At 45.5% G+C, this 21,439-nt stretch overlaps 1 protein-coding gene across 24 annotated transcripts in view; it reads right to left on the bottom strand.

Annotated features, from left to right (window-relative positions):
• Window positions 1-21,439, bottom strand: part of PAX2 (paired box 2) — a 154,000-nt gene that overhangs the window by 6,750 nt on the left and 125,811 nt on the right. For all 24 annotated transcript variants that reach the window (XM_053387947.1, XM_053387963.1, XM_053387939.1 and 21 more), the window contains 2 exons: window positions 8,821-8,922; window positions 2,009-2,095 (listed from right to left, as the gene is read on the bottom strand). In XM_053387947.1, coding sequence (XP_053243922.1) covers window positions 2,009-2,095; window positions 8,821-8,922 — 189 coding nt within the window. The remainder of the gene's footprint in view (window positions 1-2,008; window positions 2,096-8,820; window positions 8,923-21,439) is intronic.

Genomic DNA, 21,439 nt, shown 5'->3' with positions numbered 1-21,439 from the left:
CCCTCCAAGTGTTCCTAATTTCCAGGGACAGTCCCGGATTTACAGAAGTTGTCCCAGTTTCTGATTTGATCTCAGAATGTCCCATTTTTCCTTAGGATGCCCCTATTTTCATCAGAGACATGTTGGAGGGTATGGAGTTATGCAACCCCCGAGCCAAGGAAATAAGTGTACGACCTTGGACATATGAAGGCAGCCCTATATAGGGAAGTTTTTAAATGTTTAGTGTTTTATTATGTTTTTATAGATGTTTGAAGCCGCCCAGTGTGGCTGGGGAAACCCAGTCAGATGGGTGATATACTACTACTACTGTTGTTGTTATTTGAATAGGACATCCCTATTTTCATTGGAGAAATGTTGGAGGGTATGTTATTCTGGTGGTCCAGAAGGCCACACCCTGTCCAGTCAAATTGGCCAACTTTTGCAACAGGAGTTTCCATAGCCTCTTTTTTCACATGCCTTTCATAAAATGGGGGTGGGGTGGGGGGGAGAAACAGCTGGAGACATAGCTGTTAGGAAAACTGAAAGTTGCAAGATGGCTGCACACATTCTTTTCTGTTGATATCTCTGTTGTTTTCTGGTCAGTTAGGTTTTGCAGGTTTCTGAAATGCTACAAAACCCTACAGAACCAGTTTACCAGAACCACTTCCAGAATCAGCACACTCTGTGGGACTACAATCTGTTTCTAGCTAGTTTGGTCCTGTTAAAACTGAGGTAGGTGGCTGTCTGAACACCACTACCTGCCATTTTCAAGTTTTGAAAAGCTTTAGTAACTTAGTAATAGTAAAGGTAAAGGTACCCCTGCCCATACGGGCCAGTCTTGACAGACTCTAGGGTTGTGCGCCCATCTCACTCTATAGGCCGGGGGCCAGTGCTGTCTGCAGACACTTCCGGGTCACGTGGCCAGCGTGACAAGCTGCATATGGCGAGCCAGCGCAGCACACGGAACGCCGTTTACCTTCCCGCTAGTAAGCGGTCCCTGTTTATCTACTTGCACCTGGGGGTGCTTTCGAACTGCTAGGTTGGCAGGCGCTGGGACCGAGCAACGGGAGTGCACCCCGCCGCGGGGATTTGAACCGCCGACCTTTCGATCGGCAAGTCCTAGGCGCTGAGGCTTTATCCCATAGTGAGATATTAACGATCCTGGAATAAACTATGACTGTTACTAAGTTGAGGGATGCGGGTGGCGCTGTGGTCTAAACCATAGAGCCTAGGGCTTGCTGATCAGAAGGTCGGTGGTTCAAATCCCCATGATGGGGTGAGCTCCCGTTGCTCGGTCCCTGCTCCTGCCAACCTAACAGTTTGGGAGCACCTCAAAGTGCAAGTAAATAAATAGGTACTGCTCTGGCAGGAAGGTAAGCGGCATTTCTGTGCGCTGCTCTGGTTTGCCAGAAGCGGCTTAGTCATGCTGGCCACATGACCCGGAAGCTGTACGCCGGCTCCCTCGGCCAGTAAAGCGAGATGAGCGCCGCAACCCCAGAGTCGTCTGTTACTGGACCCTAATGGTCAGGGGTCCCTTTACCTTTACCTTATTACTAAGTTACTAAAGCTTTTTAAGCCATTGTGTCCCATTTCTTTTCCATACTATCAAACACTGCCCATTGTCTTATAGGGTTTTCTGTTAATTGATTTTGCCAACGGTTATGTTCTTTATAACCTTACCGTTCGCTGCTTAGAAACTCTGGTGTTAAGCAATGTATATACCTTGCTCAAATAAATAAATAAATAGCCTTGCAAAACAGAGAAGTGGGCAGGGGCGTGGAGTGGGGGAAATAACTAAAGGCGCCTCATTTGTATAAATGATCAGGTCATCCTCAAATTATTAACTGCCAGGAACAATGAACTGAGCTGATGGGCTAAATGATGAAGTCATTTGGAAGTGGGAATGTACCCTCCCCGCCCCCCCTCCCCCGCCCCCCTGGTGAAATAGAAACAAATAAGGGAAAGAAAACAAGGAGACAAACAGAAGGAGAGCGCAAGAGATGGAAGGGGATGCAAGAGAGATACTCACTTAGTAACGCAGGGTTGCTGAACCTCCAGGCCTCGTTGTAGGTTGTGTACTGAGGGTGGCTGTAAGGGTTTCCTGAGAATTCACTCCCTAGAAAAGAGTAAAGGAGGAGTGAGTCATTCATTAAGTATGTTGCACGCCGAAGGTGAAGGAGCAAAATTGCGACAATGCCTAACAGGGGAGGGGGGGGTCGTGAAGCCACACTTGTGAGTTTTCTCCTTGTTACCCGTGTTTCCTTGTGCTTTCTCCATCTCCCGACTTTCATAATAATAATAATAATAATAATAATAATAATAATAATAATAATAAAAAAAATTTATTATTTATACCCCGCCCATCTGGCTGGGCTTCCCCCAGCCACTCTGGGCGGCTTCCAAAAAAAATATATTAAAATACTGTAATACATCAAACATTAAAAGCTTCCCTAAACAGGGCTGCCTTCAGATGTCTTCTAAAAGTCTGGTAGTTGTTGTTCTCTTTGACATCTGGTGGGAGGGCGTTCCACAGGGAGGGCGCCACTACTGAGAAGGCCCTCTGCCTGGTTCCCTGTAACTTGGCTTCTCGCAGTGAGGGAACCGCCAGAAGGCCCTCGGTGCTGGACCTCAGTGTCCGGGCAGAACGATGGGGGTGGAGACGCTCCTTCAGGTATACTGGACCGAGGCCACTTAGGGCTTTAAAGGTCAGCACCAACACTTTGAATTGTGCTAGGAAACGTACTGGGATTTCGTACCATGATTTCGGCTTTGCCTGTGTGGACTAACGCAATGCAGGCGTTAAACGTCTTCTATTTGTGACCTGCTGTTTCGGAGGATTTGGTCTGCCTGTCCTACGAACGCAAATTGTGAGCTGGTGCAGTGGCGTAGCGTGGGGGGTGCAGGGGGGGCCGGCCGCACCAGGCGCAACATATGGGGGGGGGTGCGCTCGCACTCGCAGCTCTCTGCCCCTACTAAAATCCACGGGTTAGGGGGCGCAAATTACTTGCCTTGCCCCGGGTGCTGACAACCCACGCCATGCCACTGAGCTGGCGGGAAGGGGTGGTTTCAAAGGGGTGTGTGCAAAGCTGCCCTTCCACTTGCCCAAGGGGACGTCTTCCTGCTTTCCTCTCCCCCTGCAGCCACCAGCACACCCTCAAAATCTGCTCCAAGCAGTTGGGAGAACCCTCTGGAGCAGATTTTGGGGATGTGTGGAAAGAGAAGAAGAAGAAGAAGAAGGGGCAGTCCTTCTGTGTGAGTGGAATGCGGCTCATACAGTGTTAGATACAACCTCAAGGTGTTCTTAATATATAAAATACTGTATTTTTTGCTCTATAAGACGCACCAGACCACAAGACACACCTAGTTTCCGGAGGAGGAATACAAGAAAAAAAATATTCTGAATCTCAGAAGCCAGAACAGCAAGAGGGATTGCTGCGCAGTGAAAGCAGCAATCCCTCTTGCTGTTCTGGCTTCTGGGATAGCTGCGCAGCCTACATTCGCTCCATAAGACACACACACATTTCCCCTTACTTTTTAGGAAGGAAAAAGTGAGTCTTATAGAGCAAAAAATATGGTATGTTGTATTTTCTAGGAAAGCTCAATCTCACCTAGGGATGGATGAATTCATTAGTTTTGATTTCTCTCATTTTCCCAGTCTTAAGTACTGTTCACCACATTTCTGAATTAATTTGTGGAGTGTCGTTGTTGTTTCAAAACCAGCCTTTCACAGTGCACATTTCTCCTTGTAGACACATTTATGCAAACAGTTCCCCCTAAAGTTATGCATTTTGTATATTGTTTTCACTAATACGTGCATTTTTTTTTGCCCACTTTCCTCTAGGGGGTTGGTTACATGACCCTCAGGGTCCCGTCCAAGTTTACATTTCTATGATTCTAATATACCATATTTTTTGCTCTATAAGACTCACTTTTTCCCTCCTAAAAAGTAAGGGGAAATGTGTGTGCGTCTTATGGAGCAAATGCAGGAAGCCAGAACAGCAAGAGGGATTGCTGATTTCACTGAGGAGCGATCCCTCTTGCTGTTCTGGCTTCTGGGATTCAGAATATTTTTTTTCTTGTATTCCTCCTCCAAAAACTAGGTGTGTCTTGTGGTCTGGTGCGTCTTAATAGAGCGAAAAATATGGTACATTTTTTTCCTGTTGGATAATTGCATCACAAAATTCGTAGAAGTGCAAATTTCGAATGTGCAAATTTTGTGTTTCGGCTTACGCATCGTTTCAGGGAGCGCAAATTGGGCGGCTTTGCAAGTGAAGGAAAATTGTGCAGAATTTCTTCCCCCACTCCTGCAAGGAAAGCATGTGCAGGGACTTGTCCAAGTCCGAGAGGAGTTTCTTCACAAAGCCCTATCTGTGTCTGTAAAAAGAAGTCTCAGCTGCTCCCCCTTCTCCCATCTGTATTGTCACCCTAAACTGTTTACAGTGAATCTGAAGTGCAGGTTAAGTAGAGGAGAAAGAGCATCTCTCTCTCTCTTTCTCTCTCTCCAGAGCAGTCAAGGGGATCCAGGGAGGGAGAAGCAGTGAGTGTGAAAGGTGTTTATTGACGAGGAGTGAAAGGAAACGTGCTGCAGGATAATGAGCTTTTGAGCTCAACTGTGACCAAGAGGAACTGAGCTATCTCCTTCCCCGATCACTAATGAAACACATGTAATTTCCTCATCAGCACTGGATTCTGTTTAACTGCTCCCTTTACAGCAGACCCTGGCTGTGACCTGCTCTCTCGGCTGGTCCCAAAGCTTTTCTGCCAAAGCCTAGGATGTTCTGTAAACGTTGCCAAGGAGTCAAAAGGCAAGCGGAGGCCAGGCTTTTGAGTCTACGGAGGAAAAGGGTCCCTGGACATTACAGGCCTGCCCTGAGGAACTGCCACCCCAGATCGCCAGGAAGGGCTGTCATTCAAGTGGCAAAGCATCATCTGTTTTGCATGCAGACGTTCCCTGCTTAAAAACTCAGCATCTCCAGCTAAGCAGGGGAGAGAAGTGTCTCTGAAATCCAGGAGACCTGCTGCCAGACAGTGTAGAAAAATGATGAGCTAGATGGTTCAATGGTCTGATCAGATGATCATCAGGGTCCCTTCCTACAATACTATGAGTCTGAGAGTCTAAAGCATCTTCTTACTCCATTTTCAAGCAGCAGGAGCTATCCCTTTCACTAGCTTCATAGGACTTTGCTGGTCAATGTGTCCCCGTTCCTCAGTGGAACTGGGGAACCAGGCCTGGGTGGCTTCTCCCCGCTCCAGAAACAGGCTTACATAATATCTCTAGGACAGCGATAGCAACTGAGGGTAAATGTCAGAAATAGAAATTTATCTCCTGGAGACGGGGAGTGCCACCCAGGTGCCAGTCATTCAGAAGGAAGGACTTTCCCCAAGTATCTCCTCAAAATTTAATACCCCTAAAGTCTCGCCAGAGTGGTTCATGCTCTAGTTATCTCCCACTTGGACTACTGCAATGCGCTCTACGTGGGGCTACCTTTGGAGGTGACCCGGAAACTGCAATTAATCCAGAATGCGGCAGCTAGACTGGCGACTGAGAGTGGCCGCCGAGACCATATAACATTGGCTTCCAGTATGTTTCAGAGCACAATTCAAAATGTTGGTGCTGACTTTTAAAGCCCTAAATGACCTCAGTCCTGTATACCTGAAGGAGCGTCTCCACCCACACCGTTCAGCCCGGACACTGAAGTCCAGCACTGAGGGCCTTCTGGCGGTTCCCTCCCTGCGAGAAGTGAGATTGCAGGGAACCAGGCAGAGGGCCTTCTCAGTAGTGGTGCCTGCCCTCCCATCAGATGTCAAGGAAATAAACAGCTATCTGACTTTTAGAGGACATCTGAAGGCAACCCTGTTTAGGGAAGTTTTTAATGTTTGATGTTTTCTCGTGCTTTTAATATTCTGTTGGAAGCTGCTCAGAGTGGTTGGGGAAACCCAGCCAGATGGGTGGGGTATAAATAATAAATTATTATCATTTAAAAGACTCCTCTTCTTCACATGTACCTTAAGAATCTCTTTCAGTAAAAATAATAATAATAATCAGCATCTAGACAAGTTGCCATCCAACCTGTTGATGGTTTGCTGCTTTCCCATGATTTAAACTGTTTCCCATGGGAACAGTTGTGGACCACCGGGATTAAATTTACGGCATGTAATGCCTTAAGAGAGAATATTATGAAAATGATATACAGGTGGTACATGACCCCAGTCAAGCTTGCAAAAATCTATCATTTGCCCGATAATAAATGTTGGAAATGTAAGGAGAATGAAGGTACATTCTTTCACCTTTGGTGGACGTGCCCTAGGATTAAGGCTTTCTGGGAAATGATATATAATGAATTGAAAAAGGTATTTAAATATACCTTCTTGAAGAAACCAGAGGCCTTTCTCTTGGGCATGGCCGGCCAAGTGGTGCCAAAGAAGGAGAGAACTTTTTTTATGTATACTACAACAGCAGCAAGAATACTCATCGCAAAGTATTGGAAGACGCAAGATCTACCCACTCTGGAAGAATGGCAGATGAAACTGATTGACTGTATGGGATTGGCAGAAATGACGAGCAGAATCCGTGACCAGGGAGAAGAGTCGGCAGAAGAAGATTGGAAAAAATTTAAGGACTATTTACAGAAATATTGTAAAATTAAGGAATGTTGAATGATGTTGGATTGAAATTGAGTGGTTTCTAGCTGTAATGATATAAAGGAACATGGAAGAAAAAAAGGGTTTGGATAGAGAATAAGGTGCTATTATAAGCTGTAATGCTTTAAGTTAAGGATTTGCTGAACAAATAATTTGAAAGGGAATACAAGAAGGGGAGGTATGAGGAGGTCAGAGAAATATGTTACTGAAAAGATTGTATTATGAACTATATGTCTTTTTTAATCTTTTTGTTTGCTTTTTGTTTGTATAAAAAATTGAAAATCTTAATAAATATCCTTTTAAAAAAATAAATCCTCACTTTGTTCAAGCCAACGTGAATGCTTAATGCAAAACACGTAGGTTTCGTATTCAGGACTGGCAGCTCCTCAGTATTTCCAAGCTGTTTCAGTTTTGATCCATGTACATGCCCACAAGATGCTCTCCTGCCAGCAATAATGCCGGGATGCGCCTGTGTTTTGTTGTGTGTTCCCCACTTCCCTAAACAGTGGGATGTTCCAGGGCATCACTCAATCACTCTACAGATGTGGTTTCCTTTGGGTGAGAGAGCTTATACACACACACACAAACACACACACACACACACACAAACACACACACAGGCAAAAAAACAGTGGAGGGAAACAGCAGCAAGCACTCCGATGAGCAGCAGATCTACTACCCAATACCAGATCCCCAGAGAAAGCCCTGAACCTTCAAAGTTCCTTCAGCCAACACTTAGTCATCAGAGGTATTCTTACCCCAGTCTCCTCCCTTTAGTTTGCAGGGTGGAGAGGAGGCCATTATCCTGTTCAAGCACACTGAGATTGCCATCTACCTCCCAATCATTAGCTCCCATCAGCCAACGATTCTGAGCTATTAGTAGCAATCTAGCTTGGCCAGCAATGCAATAGTGTTTGGAAGTGTGTGCACATAGCTATACGTCTAACTGGCACACATATTAATCCTTTCCGTGTTGCAGTTTTGTTCCCTGCGAATGCAAAAAGGGGAGCTGGCCGTTTAAAAAATAAATTCATGAACTCTGATTCACTGAAAGGAGATGCAAGGTATGTTGATTATTTGCGATAAAACGTGCAAGCTCTCTGTATGCCTTAGGCTCACGCTGAGACCCATCAGGTGATTAGATAAAAAGTAGTTCTCATACAGAATTACTGTTGGTGCAGAATGCAATGGCCAGGTTGCTGACTGAGTCTAGACTGTCTGAGCACATGAAACCAATGCTGGCTTGACTATAAGGTAAAGGGACCCCTGACCGTTAGGGTCCAGTCGTGACCGACTCTGGGGTTGCGGCACTCATCTCGCTTTATTGGCCGAGGGAGCCGGTGTACAGCTTCCGGGCCATATGGCCAGCATGACTTAGCCGCTTCTGGCGAACCAGAGCAGCGCACGGAAACGCCGTTTACCTTCCCACCAGAGTGGTACCTATTTATCTACTTGCACTTTGCTTTCAAACTGCTAGGTTGGCAGGAGCAGGGACCGAGCAACGGGAGCTCACCCCATCACAGGGATTCGAACCACCGACCTGCTGATAGGCAAGTCCTAGGTTCTGTGGTTTAACCCACAGCGCCACCCTACTAATTAGTTCCTGGCCCAATTCAAGTGCTGGTTTTGACCTATAATGCTGATGCAGCCCAGGACCCCAATACTTTAAGGACTGCCACTCCTGAAAACAAAAGTCAAAATCACTAAGAGACAGATCTAACTTGGCTGCCCACCAGAATATAATTGATAGGGCCAAGCAGACCTCTCTTGGAAGGCTGTTCCAAATTTTGGGTACCATCACTGAAAAGGCCCAAATTTTTGTGCCCATCTGTTATACATCCAAGAGCAGAGAGAAAAGTGTCTTAGCGTAGCAGACTCATTCGGCGCAGGATGCGGTTCCTGAGATATTCTGGTCTCAGGTCATTTAGAGGCCAAAAAGTAGAATCAAGCCTGAAAAGGTTGGAGAAATAATGATTTGACTTACTGGCTCCACTCAGAACATTTGCAGCAGCTGCCATGTTTTCTACCAATTGAAATTTCCCAACTGTTTTCAGTATCATCCAAGAAAACTCTGAGCTGGTTGACGAACAAACCCTCAAGCACCTTGCCCAAATATGACAAATTTGAAAATAAAAGCAATAGACTGTTCTTCTATCTAACTGAAACAGTTGCAAATGTGTCAAAGCAAGAAGAACTTACCAGGCACCATTCCTGCAAGAGTTGAGGTTGGGTAGCTGCCCTGTCCGGTTGGTGGAACATGGGGTGGGTAGCCGGGCAAGGTTGTGCTTGCCATGTCACGACCTAGCAAGGAGAAAAAGCAGGGAGAGTCAATTTCAGTACAGTAGCTCAGGGTGTGAACTGTAAGGAAGGAAGCTCCTAGTTCACAGAGTGCACCTCAGCTGCGAGCTAACTAGGTGGCATTTGGGTGTAGCAGGTTGTTTGGCAGATAAACATTCTTCTTACATCTACAAAGGCATCTGTACCGTCCTTAACAGAAGTTACAACGGCGCCTGTGGTGTTCAAAACAAACAAACCAAACCCTATGCGCTTTATTCAGTGATGCAGCTAGAATTGTATGCATGCTAGGTAAAGGTAAAGGGACCCCTGACCATTAGGTCCAGTCGTGACCAACTCTGGGGTTGCGGCGCTCATCTCGCTTTATTGGTCGAGGGAGCCGGCGTACAGCTTCCAGGTCATGTGGCCAGCATGACTAAGCTGCTTCTGACAAACCAGAGCAGTACACAGAAACGTCGTTTACCTTCCCGCCGGAGTTGTACCTATTTATCTACTTGCACTTTGACGTGCTTTCGAACTGCTAGGTTGGCAGGAGCAGGGACCGAGCAACGGGAGCTCACCCTGTCATGGGGATTCGAACCGCCAACCTTCTGATCGGCAAGCTCAAGGGGCTCAGTGGTTTAACCCACCGCGCCACCCGCGTCCCTTGTATGCATGGGTTAGCATGTATGCATGCTAACCTAGAAGTAAATCTGATTCAGTTCAATAGGGGCAGGGACAGAATTGGGCAACCATGCAGCCCTATCCTATGCAAGGAAGTTGCACTGAATTCAAAGTGATTTTGTGCCAGGTAAACGTACCTAGCATTGCAACCCAAGTCTCAATTCCACAGCTTTATGCAAGGATTAATAGGTATGGATTGTAATATAATTTGCAAAGCTAACAAGTCTTTAATTATAGAGGTTAGCTCAGTTGATCGAGCATGGGACTCTTAATCTAAGGGTCCTAGGTTTGAGCCCCATGTTGGGCAGAAGATTCCTGCATTACAGCGGGTTGAACTAGATGACCGTTGTGCTCCCTTCCAACTCTACAGTTGTATGAGCATCTCTACCCCCATCGTTCAGCCCGGACACTGAGATCCAGTGCCGAGAGCCTTCTGGCGGTTCCCTCATTGCAAGAAGTGAGGTTACAGGGAACCAGACAGAGGGCCTTCTCAGTAGTGGCGCCCGCCCTGTGGAACACCCTCCCATCAGATGTCAAAGAAATAAACAACTATTTGACGTTTAGAAGACATCTGAAGGCAGCCCTGTTTAGGGAAGTTTTTAATACTTAATGCTGTATTGTTTCCGACACTCAATTGGGAGCTGCCCAGAGTGGCTGGGGAAACTCAGCCAGATGGGCGGGGTATAAATAATAAATTATAATAATATTATTATGATTCTATGCTATGCAGCCCCTGGGAATTCAGCCCCATGTAATCCAGCTTCCTTTATTTGCAGCTTTGCTTTTGTACGATTGCCCCCATAACAACACAAACGCTAATAATGAAATACGTAACAACTATAACAGCAAGTGTTCTTGACAGAGATGGGGGAGCTTTCAAAAGATTAACTTGGAAACTATCAGGAATAAAACTCTCTGAGGATTGGAGCCTTTTTATCTGCCCCTGTACAAACTAAAAGAGCAGCTTGAGAAATTGCCGGACCAGTCGGAGCCAATTTCCCCCTCACCTCCAAACTAGCAAAGGTAAAGGTACCCCTGCCCGTACGGGCCAGTCTTGCCAGACTCTAGGGTTGTGAGCTCATCTCACTCTATAGGCCGGGAGCCGGCGCTGTCCGCAGACACTTCCGGGTCACGTGGCCAGCGTGACGAAGCTGCATCTGGCGAGCCAGCGCAGCACACGGAACGCCGTTTACCTTCCCACTGGTAAGCGGTCCCTATTTATCTACTTGCACCCGGGGGTGCTTTCGAACTGGCAGGCGCTGGGACCGAACGACGGGAGCGCACCCCGCCGCGGGGATTCAAACCGCCGACCATGCGATCGGCAAGTCCTAGGCGCTGAGGTTTTACCCACAGCGCCACCTGCGTCCTCCAAACTAACTGAGCTCAAAAAGTGGATGTGCTGGAGAGCCTCCCACTCCCAGGAGTGTTTTGCAGGAGATGTGCTCACCCCTCACCCCGACATAGCTCCATTACATTAAACAGGAGAGATCTGATCCACCAATTCTTCCCCGGCTCAGATTTTAATCCAAGGGAGAGAAGAATTCTTAAGCTTGTAATGTTTGCCTCTCTTTAGTTAGTTGCACTGTAACAAGGAGAACTTCACCCAAATCTTTGGTTCTTTCAGGAAACATGGTTGCTGCAGTTCTTCTGCTCAGTATTAGGGCATTTCTACATTTGGTCCAGGCATGTAGAAGCTGCCCAGCATGAGCCATTCAATTTCTCCTCTACAGTTTGCATTTCTGTGATTTAAAATCAGCTCATAAGATGCTAAGGCCATCTATTGAAGGGGAAATGAGTTTTAAGTAAATGAAAACCACTGTTCCCCTACAGCTGCTAGGACAGAGGGTTTTTTTGCTCAGTCAGAGATGCAGAGAAGAAATTTAATGATCACAGGATTGTTGCAGTAGCTTCCTTGGGAATACATAGAAACAAAAATACATAAGCACAATAATGATGCAGGCACAGAGTTGACAGTTGCAAGTGACAACTTTTTGGGTTGTGAGTTGTTATTGTTCCCAGTTCTTTTGTGGATGCATGCATCCACCTGAAGCTATGGAAGAAATTATTTCCATTAAAAAAGCAGAAACAAAACCCTATGAGGGTGCATGGAGGATGCCTTATTTTTAAGACTAACTTGCGTGGGTCAGGAAGAAAGGTGATGACATGTTCACAGATACAGAAGATCAGAGTTTTGTACTCTGTTCAGCTACATTCAGAATTGCTAATGTGGATTAGAATGTCCATCCACAGTCATGGACTGATAGGGTAGAAGCTCACATGGGCCAGCTAGAGCATTCAGGTGTAACTAAGCATATTAGTGGAGTCACAGGACTCGCTGGTTTTGTTTTTAATACAGTACACATAAAGTGATTTGCAGCATGTGTCCGAAAAAAATCTGAAGCCCAGCCAAGAAAGATGTCTCTAGCAACAAATTCTGAAGTGGCAAAGTTCCTGCTTTGTAGGCTAAACCAATGAAAGAAGAAACAAGTTATTTAAGAGATGGTTTTGAGCAAAACCAGATTGAAGCCAAAGTTGAGGCTCGAGGAAACTTGCCAAGATTGCTCTGGTATGGAAAATAAGTTTAAAATACGTTGGGTGAGACTTTTATCCTGAAGATGAACTATCCATTCATTTGTTTTTCTCATCGGCACACAAGGCCCATCTTCAGAAACAGCTGCAGGCAAGCTTTTGTTTATTTCCAGAAGGAATTGTCCCATTAGGAGCAGAATTAAGTCCAGAATTAAGTATTACTGCTCCTTCTCCTTGCTGGCTTTACTGCAATACCACTAGACACATGTGTCTACTCTGGGCAGGAGGAAGCCTACCCAACTGCAGGGATTCTGAGTGAAAGAAATAGTAATAGACTGCCTAAATTTTTTATGGGAAACATTCAGTAGAGACCAGCTCTTTCCTCCAACCAAAGCTCTGGCACGACTTTCTTTCAGTGGTACATCTTCAAGGATAAGAGAACCCACAAATCACAGCCTTCATTTAAAAAGATCATCTCAAAGATAAGGCTAAAGAGATGCTAAAAGGACACAAAACAAAGAACTGAGTTAAAACTAGTATGACTTAATCATAGGGTACAGAGGGCCTTTAAAAAGCTCTGATAAACATCTGCTCTTTTTCTTACAAAAGGGACCCTTGGTGAGGGTGGTTTTTCTTTTTTTTTTGGAAAACCATTATTTCCACCCTAATCTTTTAGCACACAGTCTTCACCCTTTGTCGCATGCTTTCCAAACACTTTTGTTATCTTGTTCACTTCAGTGTCCAGTTTGTGCATGGCTTTATTAAACAAACAAACAAAAACTGAAGGGATGTCTCTAGCAACACAGCCCAGACCCTCCAAATGTCCCTATTTTCCAAGGACAGTCCAGAATTTACAGAAACCACCCCAATTTCTGATTTGATCTCAGAATGTCCCACCTTTCCTTAGGCTGTCCCTATTTTCATTGGATAAATGTTGGAGGGCATGGAGTTATGTGACCCCCGAACCAAGGAGATACATCTTTTAGAAGATATCTGAAGGCAGCACTGTACAGAAAGAAGTTTTCTAGTGTTTAATGTTTTATTATGTTTTATATATGCTGGGAGCTGCCCAGAGTGGCTGGGGCAACGCAGTCATGTGGGTGGGGTGGAAATATTATTATTATGATGATGATGGAATAGGACATTTATCAGAGAAATGTTGGAGGGTATGACACCCCAGTCCACTGGGATTCAACCAGTTGCATTGGGCAGAGGTTTGAGTTCAGGTGGAAAAGAGTAAGGAGCGATCCAGAGCAGGAAGCAACTTGTGTTGAACTTCCAAAAACACGTGCTTAGGTTTTGGCTCCCCGATGCACCTTTGCTCAGTTTTAGACAGGGCTGCATTTAGACCATACCATGCTGGCTGAAGGGATGCGGGTGGTGCTGTGGGTTAAACCACAGAGCCTAGGACTTGCCAATCAGAAGGTCGGCGGTTCGAATCCCCGCGACGGGGTGAGCTCCCGTTGCTCAGTCCCTGCTCCTGCCAACCTAGCAGTTCGAAAGCACGTCAAAGTGCAAGTAGATAAATAGGTACCGCTCTGGTGGGAAGGTAAACGGCATTTCCGTGCGCTGCTCTAGTTTGCCAGAAGCGGCTTAGTCATGCTGGCCACATGACCCGGAAGCTGTACTTCGGCTCCCTCGGCCAGTAAAGCGAGATGAGCACCACAACCCCAGAGTTGGTCACGACTGGACCTAATGGTCAGGGGTCCCTTTACCTTTACCTTTAATGCTGGCTGAAAGGCAAGAAGTTGACTTTGGGGAGGGGGGAGGTAGACCACTGGGAAATGGCAGCAACATGAGTGTGAAAGAGAAATGCCTTGTGCTGCGTCTAAAGGCCAACCTTGTTTGCACAGCCCTCGGGCACACCAGTTTCCACAGCTCCTTCCTTCCTTGCTTGCTTTATTTCTTTTTTAAAAAAGCATTGAATCCCCCCCCCCTGCTCTAATCCCTTCTAAACCACAGCATTTTTCAGGTGCTCTGTGTAAGTGAAACTATAATCTCTGGTAAAACAGACTGCTTAAACTGCTGTAGCATTAGGCCAATCGAGTCCAGAGACCCTGGATTTCCCATCTGCCCAGACACCAGCGAGAGGATTTCAGTCTGAAAGGCTGGCTAAAGCCCCAGCAATGGGAAAGAGCAGGACCAAGTCTTACTTTGCAAAGCTGCGGAGGGTTAAGAGACCAAAAGCTATTTGTCCTAGCATTTTGAAGCTATTCAAGACTGATCTTCCTTGTCAGGTTTTCAGGAAAAGATCAACCCATCCCATCCTTTTCCCCCTTCTAGTATTTATCAAGGTGTGGAAGGGAAGATATTTCACACCTCTCAAAGGCTTAAAGAGTGAAGGAACCTGGAAGAGGAGTATGGAGCAATAACAAACTGGGGGGGGGGAGAATATCGCTGGCTCTTGTAATCAGCACATTCCTGTTTGATCAGGCAAATGTTCGACTAGCACTCGACCACTGAAAATGCCAGGTGGGCCATTAACATGCCAAATTTTTGCTGGAATATCAACTGGTCATCCCAGGAAAATCTTGGTTTCTCTGAAATTTCGATAGAGAAATTTCTAGTCTTCTTGCCAACAGAGATTTAAATGTTAAGAAGATGGGGGAGGAGTAAGATGGAAATCTGCTCCCATTTCTTAGTACTTTAGCCATTGAGATTTCTGCCAGCACCATCACGGTGTCACACCACACTTGGAATGCTGTGTACAATTGCAGAGGTTGTTGGGACTTCCTCCGCTGCCTTTCCATCAGGCAATGATAGGCTGGCCCTTGATCAAAGGTAGGGTGAAAATTTTGTTATAGAAATAATAAAATTTCGGATGGGCAGCCAGCAAAACACTTGTACTTTTCTTCAAGTAGTTTGGGAAACTGAGGTGTCATTATTCACAATCTATTACAAGTGTATAATTTGCCTAAAATATGTTGGGACTGTCTAAAAAAATAAAAAAGAGCTATAGGATAGGTTTCATGTTCAACCTGGAGATGACATGAGACCTTTTCAGCAACCTGAAGTTTCTTGGTGCCTTTTTTTTTAACAGACCACCAAACTAGGCCTTCTGTCATGCTGGATGACAGATATAAACAGGTCCTTGTTTCCCACTAAGATCCCTATATCCTTTTCACAGGTACTGCTAGTAAGCCCCAGGTGTCTCCCATCTTAAATTTGTGCATCTGGTTCTTCCTCCCTAAGTGCAGAACCTTACATTTTATGGAAATTCATTTTGTTAGTTTGGGCCCAGTTCTCCAATCTGTTAAGGTCATTTTGAATTCTGATTCTGTCTTCTGCAACATTATCTACCCCTCCCAGTCACTTGCAAATTTGATGAGCATCCACTCAATTCCTTCATCCATGTTGTTTATAAAGACCAGGCTTCCTCAACCTCGGCCCTTCAGATGTTTTGAGACTACAGTTCCCACCATCCCTGACCACTGGTCCTGCTAGCTAGGGATCATGGGAGTTGTAGGCCAAAACATCTGGAGGGCTGCAGGTTGGGGGTGCCTGGTTTAGGGAATCAGAGGGCTGGATGGGTTGGGGAAAGGAGGCTATTATTACAGTAGTACCTTGCTTCTCAAACACCTTGGTTCCCAAATGCCAAAAACCCAGAAATAAGTGCTCCAGTTTTTTTAACATTTTTCGACTGTCGGCTATTCTTTCCGGGGTGCCTGCACCAATCAGAAGCTGCACCTTGGTTTTCAAACATATCAGAAGTCAAACGGGCTTCCGGAATGGATCAAGGCAGCCCTGTTTAGGGAAGCTTTTAATGTCTGATGTATTACAGTATTTTAATATTTTTTTGGAAACCACCCAGAGTGGCTGGGGAAGCCCAGCCAGATGGGCGGGGTATAAATAATAAATTATTATTATTATTATATATTATTAAGTTTGGTGCTTTTGTTTTTGCTATTTATTCTGCGTTTTTGCTTTTGAGGCTTTTTAGGTTAATTTGTTTTTGAGACTGTGTGGAACCCAGTCCACTTACTGATGGACTGACTGTGTGACTGCAGAAATGGATAAAAGCCCCCCATCCAGACAATGACTACAATTCCCACCATCCCTGACCACTGGTCCTGCTAGCTAGGGATCATGGGAGTTGTAGGCCAAAAACATCTGGAGGACCAAGGTTGAGGAAGCCTGATAAAGACGTTGAACAACAACAGACCCAGGACAGAACCCTGCAGCACCCCACTTGTCACTTTTTCCCAGGATGCTGAGGAACAATGAATGAGCACTATTTGTGTTTGGTCAGTCAACTAACAACAAATCCACCTAACAGTTACCTCATCCAGCCCACATTTTACCAGATTTGACACAAGAATAACATGGGTGACTTTGTCAAAAGTCTTACTGCAATCAAGATGCACTATATCCACAGCATTCCCCTGATCCACCAAGCTTGTAACTCCATCAAAAAAACAAACAAATGAGATTCACCAATGGAAAATATAATAAAGTTTTGCTTCATGGTAGTAGAGATGCTTGAGGAATTTGTTCTATGCCAATTCCAGTATGAACTAACTTGATCCACACACCCCAGAGTAACAGATAAGCATGGGATGCTGTTCTGTCTCAAAAAATGTAGCAAAATGCCAATAAAAATTCATATTTAAGAACTGGTTTCACCTTTTCTTCCCTCTCTCTTGTTCTTGATATTCATTCTATTGCCATTGTGTTAGTTCTCTTTGTGCAGCATGGCAAAAGTCCCTCCGTCCCTCCCTCTGCATCCCCTTGACCAAAACTATTGTCCATATTCTGGTCGTCTACCACCTTTGAAACTACAATAGGCTTCTCTTTAAGTTGCCATCATCACAGCTCAAACCCAGCACCTCTTTGCAAAACTCTGCTGTCAAAACCATTCACTGCTCTTGTCATTCAAACCATATATTCTAACCCTGTGCCGGATTCTGGTTCCTTTCCGCAACACAGCACAAACCTTTACCTTTTTAAAATAAGGGTAGCCAGTGTGATGCTTCCCCCTTTAAAATGCATGCAAGCTTCAGCCAGAAAAGGATTAGGCCCATTTTGGTGACAAGTGGACTTTTAAAAAATTTACAGTTGTTTGTCCTTTCCATGGGACGCGGGTGGCGCTGTGGGTTAAACCACAGAGCCTAGGACTTGCTGATCAGAAGGTCGGCGGGTCGAATCCCTGCGATGGGGTGAGCGCCCGTTGCTCGGTCCCTGCTCCTGCCAACCTAGCAGTTCGAAAGCACGTCAAAGTGCAAGTAGATAAATAGGTACCGCTCCAGCGGGAAGGTAAACGGTGTTTCCGTGCGCTGCTCTGGTTCGCCAGAAGTGGCTTTGTCATGCTGGCCACATGACCCAGAAGCTGTACGCCGGCTCCCTCAGCCAATAAAGCCTTTCCATGTGCACACTAGCCTGTATTTCTGTGCTGTACTCAAGCAGACAAAACCCAGCAGACTGGTGGATCTCTCAAATCCACATAAGGGTTGCACACATTTTTCTTATGTGCACAGGGAATTCAACATATGGTGGATCACATAGTAGGGAAGAGAAAGAAGTTGAGCCATGCTTGTTTACTGAGCTGCCAGGAGGCTGGCAGAATCTTCCCTAATGCCCACCCCTTCAAGAAACCTTGAATGATTCCACTTCAATTTTGTTTAAGCTCTTGGCCTTGGTAGGTCTGGATATCACACACTGTCTCTTGCCTTGTCATTTCCCCCCCAGAAAACTTTGCCCATCCCTATCATAAACACACCATGAATCATTCATCTTTAACAGATTATGCAAATTGGGGGGACATAAAATCAATAATAATCAATAACTGCAGCCACTTAATTGCCAGCAAAGACATTTTTAAGAATGAGCATTATCTGCAGCCTTTTCTTGGGTAATGGCACCATTAATCCAAACGTTGGATCCTGGCCTAAATGTAGCAACATCCCTCCTCCGCCGTTTCCCTCCCTGTCCTTCCCCACACCTCTGAGTGTGCGTTCTTAATTTCCAGGCTTTGCATTTCCTCTCATTACTGCTGGCACGCAACTCCGAATGTTAATGGTTCTTGCTTTTTTTGTTACTCTGTGCCTGATTGAAAAGTCGCATACAGATTGAGATGTTAGTGTTAAACTGCCACCTGGGAACATCAAGCTGGGTCTGAAATGAACTTTTCTCCCTCGTAGAACCAGATGGATCAGCCAGGAGTGTTCCCGTGTGGGCCTGAGACTGTTCCAGGGCAATGGAGTGGGGGGAGGAAGAGAAACACTTCGACTCCAGCTTAGGGGGTTCTTTGGCAAGAATCGACATCCTCTGCTTTTCTCAATCCCATTGGCTCACACCCTGTCTTCCAAACCATGGCTGCTCCTCAATATCCTTGAAAGTGCTCCGTCTATCATTCTATCAACACCGCTTCCATGACACATATTAATAAAACGGGATGGGAAGAGGACCTGCAAGTACCATATTTTTCCATGTATAACACGCCCCCATATATAAGACGACCCCTATTTTTTGGAACCCCAAATTAAGGAAATGGGGGGGGGGATTGCCCAGAGTTGAGTTTTTTTGAGGGGGTTGCCCACAATCGCTCACCTGCCTGACCGCCACTGCCAATCGCATGCCTCGCCAAAGCCACCAATCGTCTGCCCGCTCGCCGCCAGCAGCTGCCAATTGCCTACCCAATTGGTGCAGCAGCAGCCAATCGCCGGCAGGCCTTGCCGCAGCCACCAATCACCTGCCCAATTGCCGCCACCACAGCCAATCATCAGCAGGCCTTGCTCCAGCCAACAATCGCCCACCCAATCGCTGCTGACAATCTCTTGCTCACGGCTGCCACCAATAGCACCTCCCCCTTCTGCACTATCAGTGTATAAGATGACCCCCAATCTTAAACACTTTTTAATAATAAAAAAGCATTGTCTTATACACGGAAAAATACGGTAACTCCCATGCCTGGAATGTTACATGGGGAGGATTTGCATATGTAGCTAGCCAGTGCTTTTTTTGCTGAAAAAAAATGTTTAGTGGTACTCTGATTTCCCTATTCATATTTAAATACTGCCCCTCAATGAGGCCAAACTTAGATTCACAAAATGTTCAGGGGTATGCGTACTCCTGCATACACCCAGGGGGAAAAGCACTATGGGTAGCTTGGGAATGATTTGTGGGATCTTTCCTACGCTGATAATCCAAAGCATGTGAAATAAATAATAATAAAATAATAATTCTATTATTTGTATCCTGCCCATCTGATTGGGTTACCCCAGCCACTCTGGGTGGCCTCCAATGTATATGAAAACATGATAAAACATTACACATTAGAAAGCTTCCCTATACAGGGCTGCCTTCAGATGTCTTCTAAAAGTTATATACTGTAGTTACTCATCTCCTTGACATCTGAAGGGAGGGTGTTCCACAGGGTGGGTGCTACTACAGAGAAGGCCCTCTGCCTGGTTCCCTGTAGCTTCACTTCCCACAACGAGGGAACCACAAGAAGGTCTTTGGTGCTAGATCTCAATGTCTGGGCTGAATGATGGGGGTGGAGATGTTCCTTCAGGTAAGCTGGGCCTATACTCTCCTAGATATACAAAAATCTAGATCTCTGTCATGACCGTGGAGTCAGGCTCCTCTTCTTTGGGGACTTAGGCTAGGGATTCAGAGTGGGAGAAGGAATCGCCTTAAGTCCCGATACACGTACTGCAACAGAAGCAAATGGAAGTCCATTGAACCAGAACCTCTCTGGCCCAAGGAGGTTCAGTTGCCCATCACTGAGTTAAGGATTCCAGCTCAGATGCTCTACCAAAATCATAGCTTCCCCTTTTCTGTCAGAATCAATGGCTGCCCAAGCAGGCTGGGGTGTTTAAATGAAGAGGCTACCATTACAGAAGGCAGAGCTAAACACTGGGAAAGAGTTGCAATTCCTATTTAAGCCTCTCTCTTAGGACAACAACTGCTGAAACAATATCTGCGCTCTGCTCTGAGCCCTGGAAAGGTGCTGTCCAGGGTACCATTGAAGCCTTGCCTCCCTACTGCTGAGGCTATTGCTATCTCATCTAGATTAGGAATATATTCTCCATTTATCCTGCTTTGGGGATTGCTGAGAGGCCTCCTGAGGGAGAATCCAAATGGATGCCTCTTTTCTGAAGCAGCGAGGGAGACATCTGATGACACAGCACTGGAGTCATCTGGCCTAATCAATGTTGCTGAGAGGTGTCCTTCCTTCCAGTCAATTTATTTAGCACTTCCAAAGGCAAAAGAGTGGATGTGCTTTTCCAGTAGCTTCAATGCACAAAATATGGAATACTCAGAACCGCCATACCTTAAGGACTGCCTCTTTCCATATGAACCTACCTGGACCCTGAGATCATCTTCTGAGGCCCTCCTTTGTGTACCTCCTCCTTGAAAGGTCTGGAGGGTGGGAACATGAGAACGGGGCCTTCTCTGTAGTGGCTCCCCATCTGTGGAATGCTGTCCCCAGGGAAGTTTGCCTGGCACCTTCATTATACACCTTTAGGCACCAGGCAAAAACGTTCCTTTTTAACCAGGCCTTTGGTTGATCCGATTTACATCTTATGCCCTTTTAAAATGTGGTTTTTTTGGGGGGGCTATTGGGCTGTTGTTTTTATTTTTATTAGGTATTTTGTGGTTTTATGTCTTGATTTTATTCTGTGAACTGCCCTGAGACCCCCTGGGTATAGGGTGGTATATAAATTCAATATATAATATAAATACTATAGCCATGTCCATGCATTGGCCATTTAGTATTGTATCATCACATTCCTGGCTTGTATTTAGGTAAATATTCAATCAAACAAGAAAAAATAACTAGATTTCTTTTCTATTTCGGCAGCATTTCCATGAGCCTTGCCTAGGTCTTTTTATCATGCCTTGCCGAGAATTCTTCAGCAGCTCAGGATGAGAACCCAACGGAAGTGAGCTTGAAAGAAGCTGTGTGGCCTGTCACCATGTTTGGTCAGCCAGACTGGCTCTCCTGACAGTAATAACATGGGGTTTTGCATCTGAACACAAAAAAAGAAACTACTGCGTTTCCTTCCCTTTTTCCTTCTCCTCAAACAGCTATTCATCTCTAACACCAGGTACAATTCGTAAAGACAGACGTTTCAGCTACAAGGAAAAGAAACAAACGAAAGCAAATCTTATCGGCTATTTTGAGGTGTTTCTAAGGAAAAACTTTCAAAACCAAGCCTTTTCTTTTATTCTGAGGGCAAATACGATCTGAGCTTTTGCTTCTTACCTCAAGTAGCCTAGTTGCAAATCCAGAGATGGATGTGCAGCCTTTAAACATTAATTTGTTGTTTGGAAGGAATGTCCCCCTCCCCCCAATCGTTTACTATCCTAAAAAGGATTCTCTGATTTA

The sequence above is a fragment of the Podarcis raffonei genome, chromosome 5 (assembly GCF_027172205.1).
Source record: "Podarcis raffonei isolate rPodRaf1 chromosome 5, rPodRaf1.pri, whole genome shotgun sequence".
NCBI classification, from domain to species: domain Eukaryota; kingdom Metazoa; phylum Chordata; class Lepidosauria; order Squamata; family Lacertidae; genus Podarcis; species Podarcis raffonei.
This window is presented reverse-complemented; position numbering and strand designations above follow the sequence as displayed.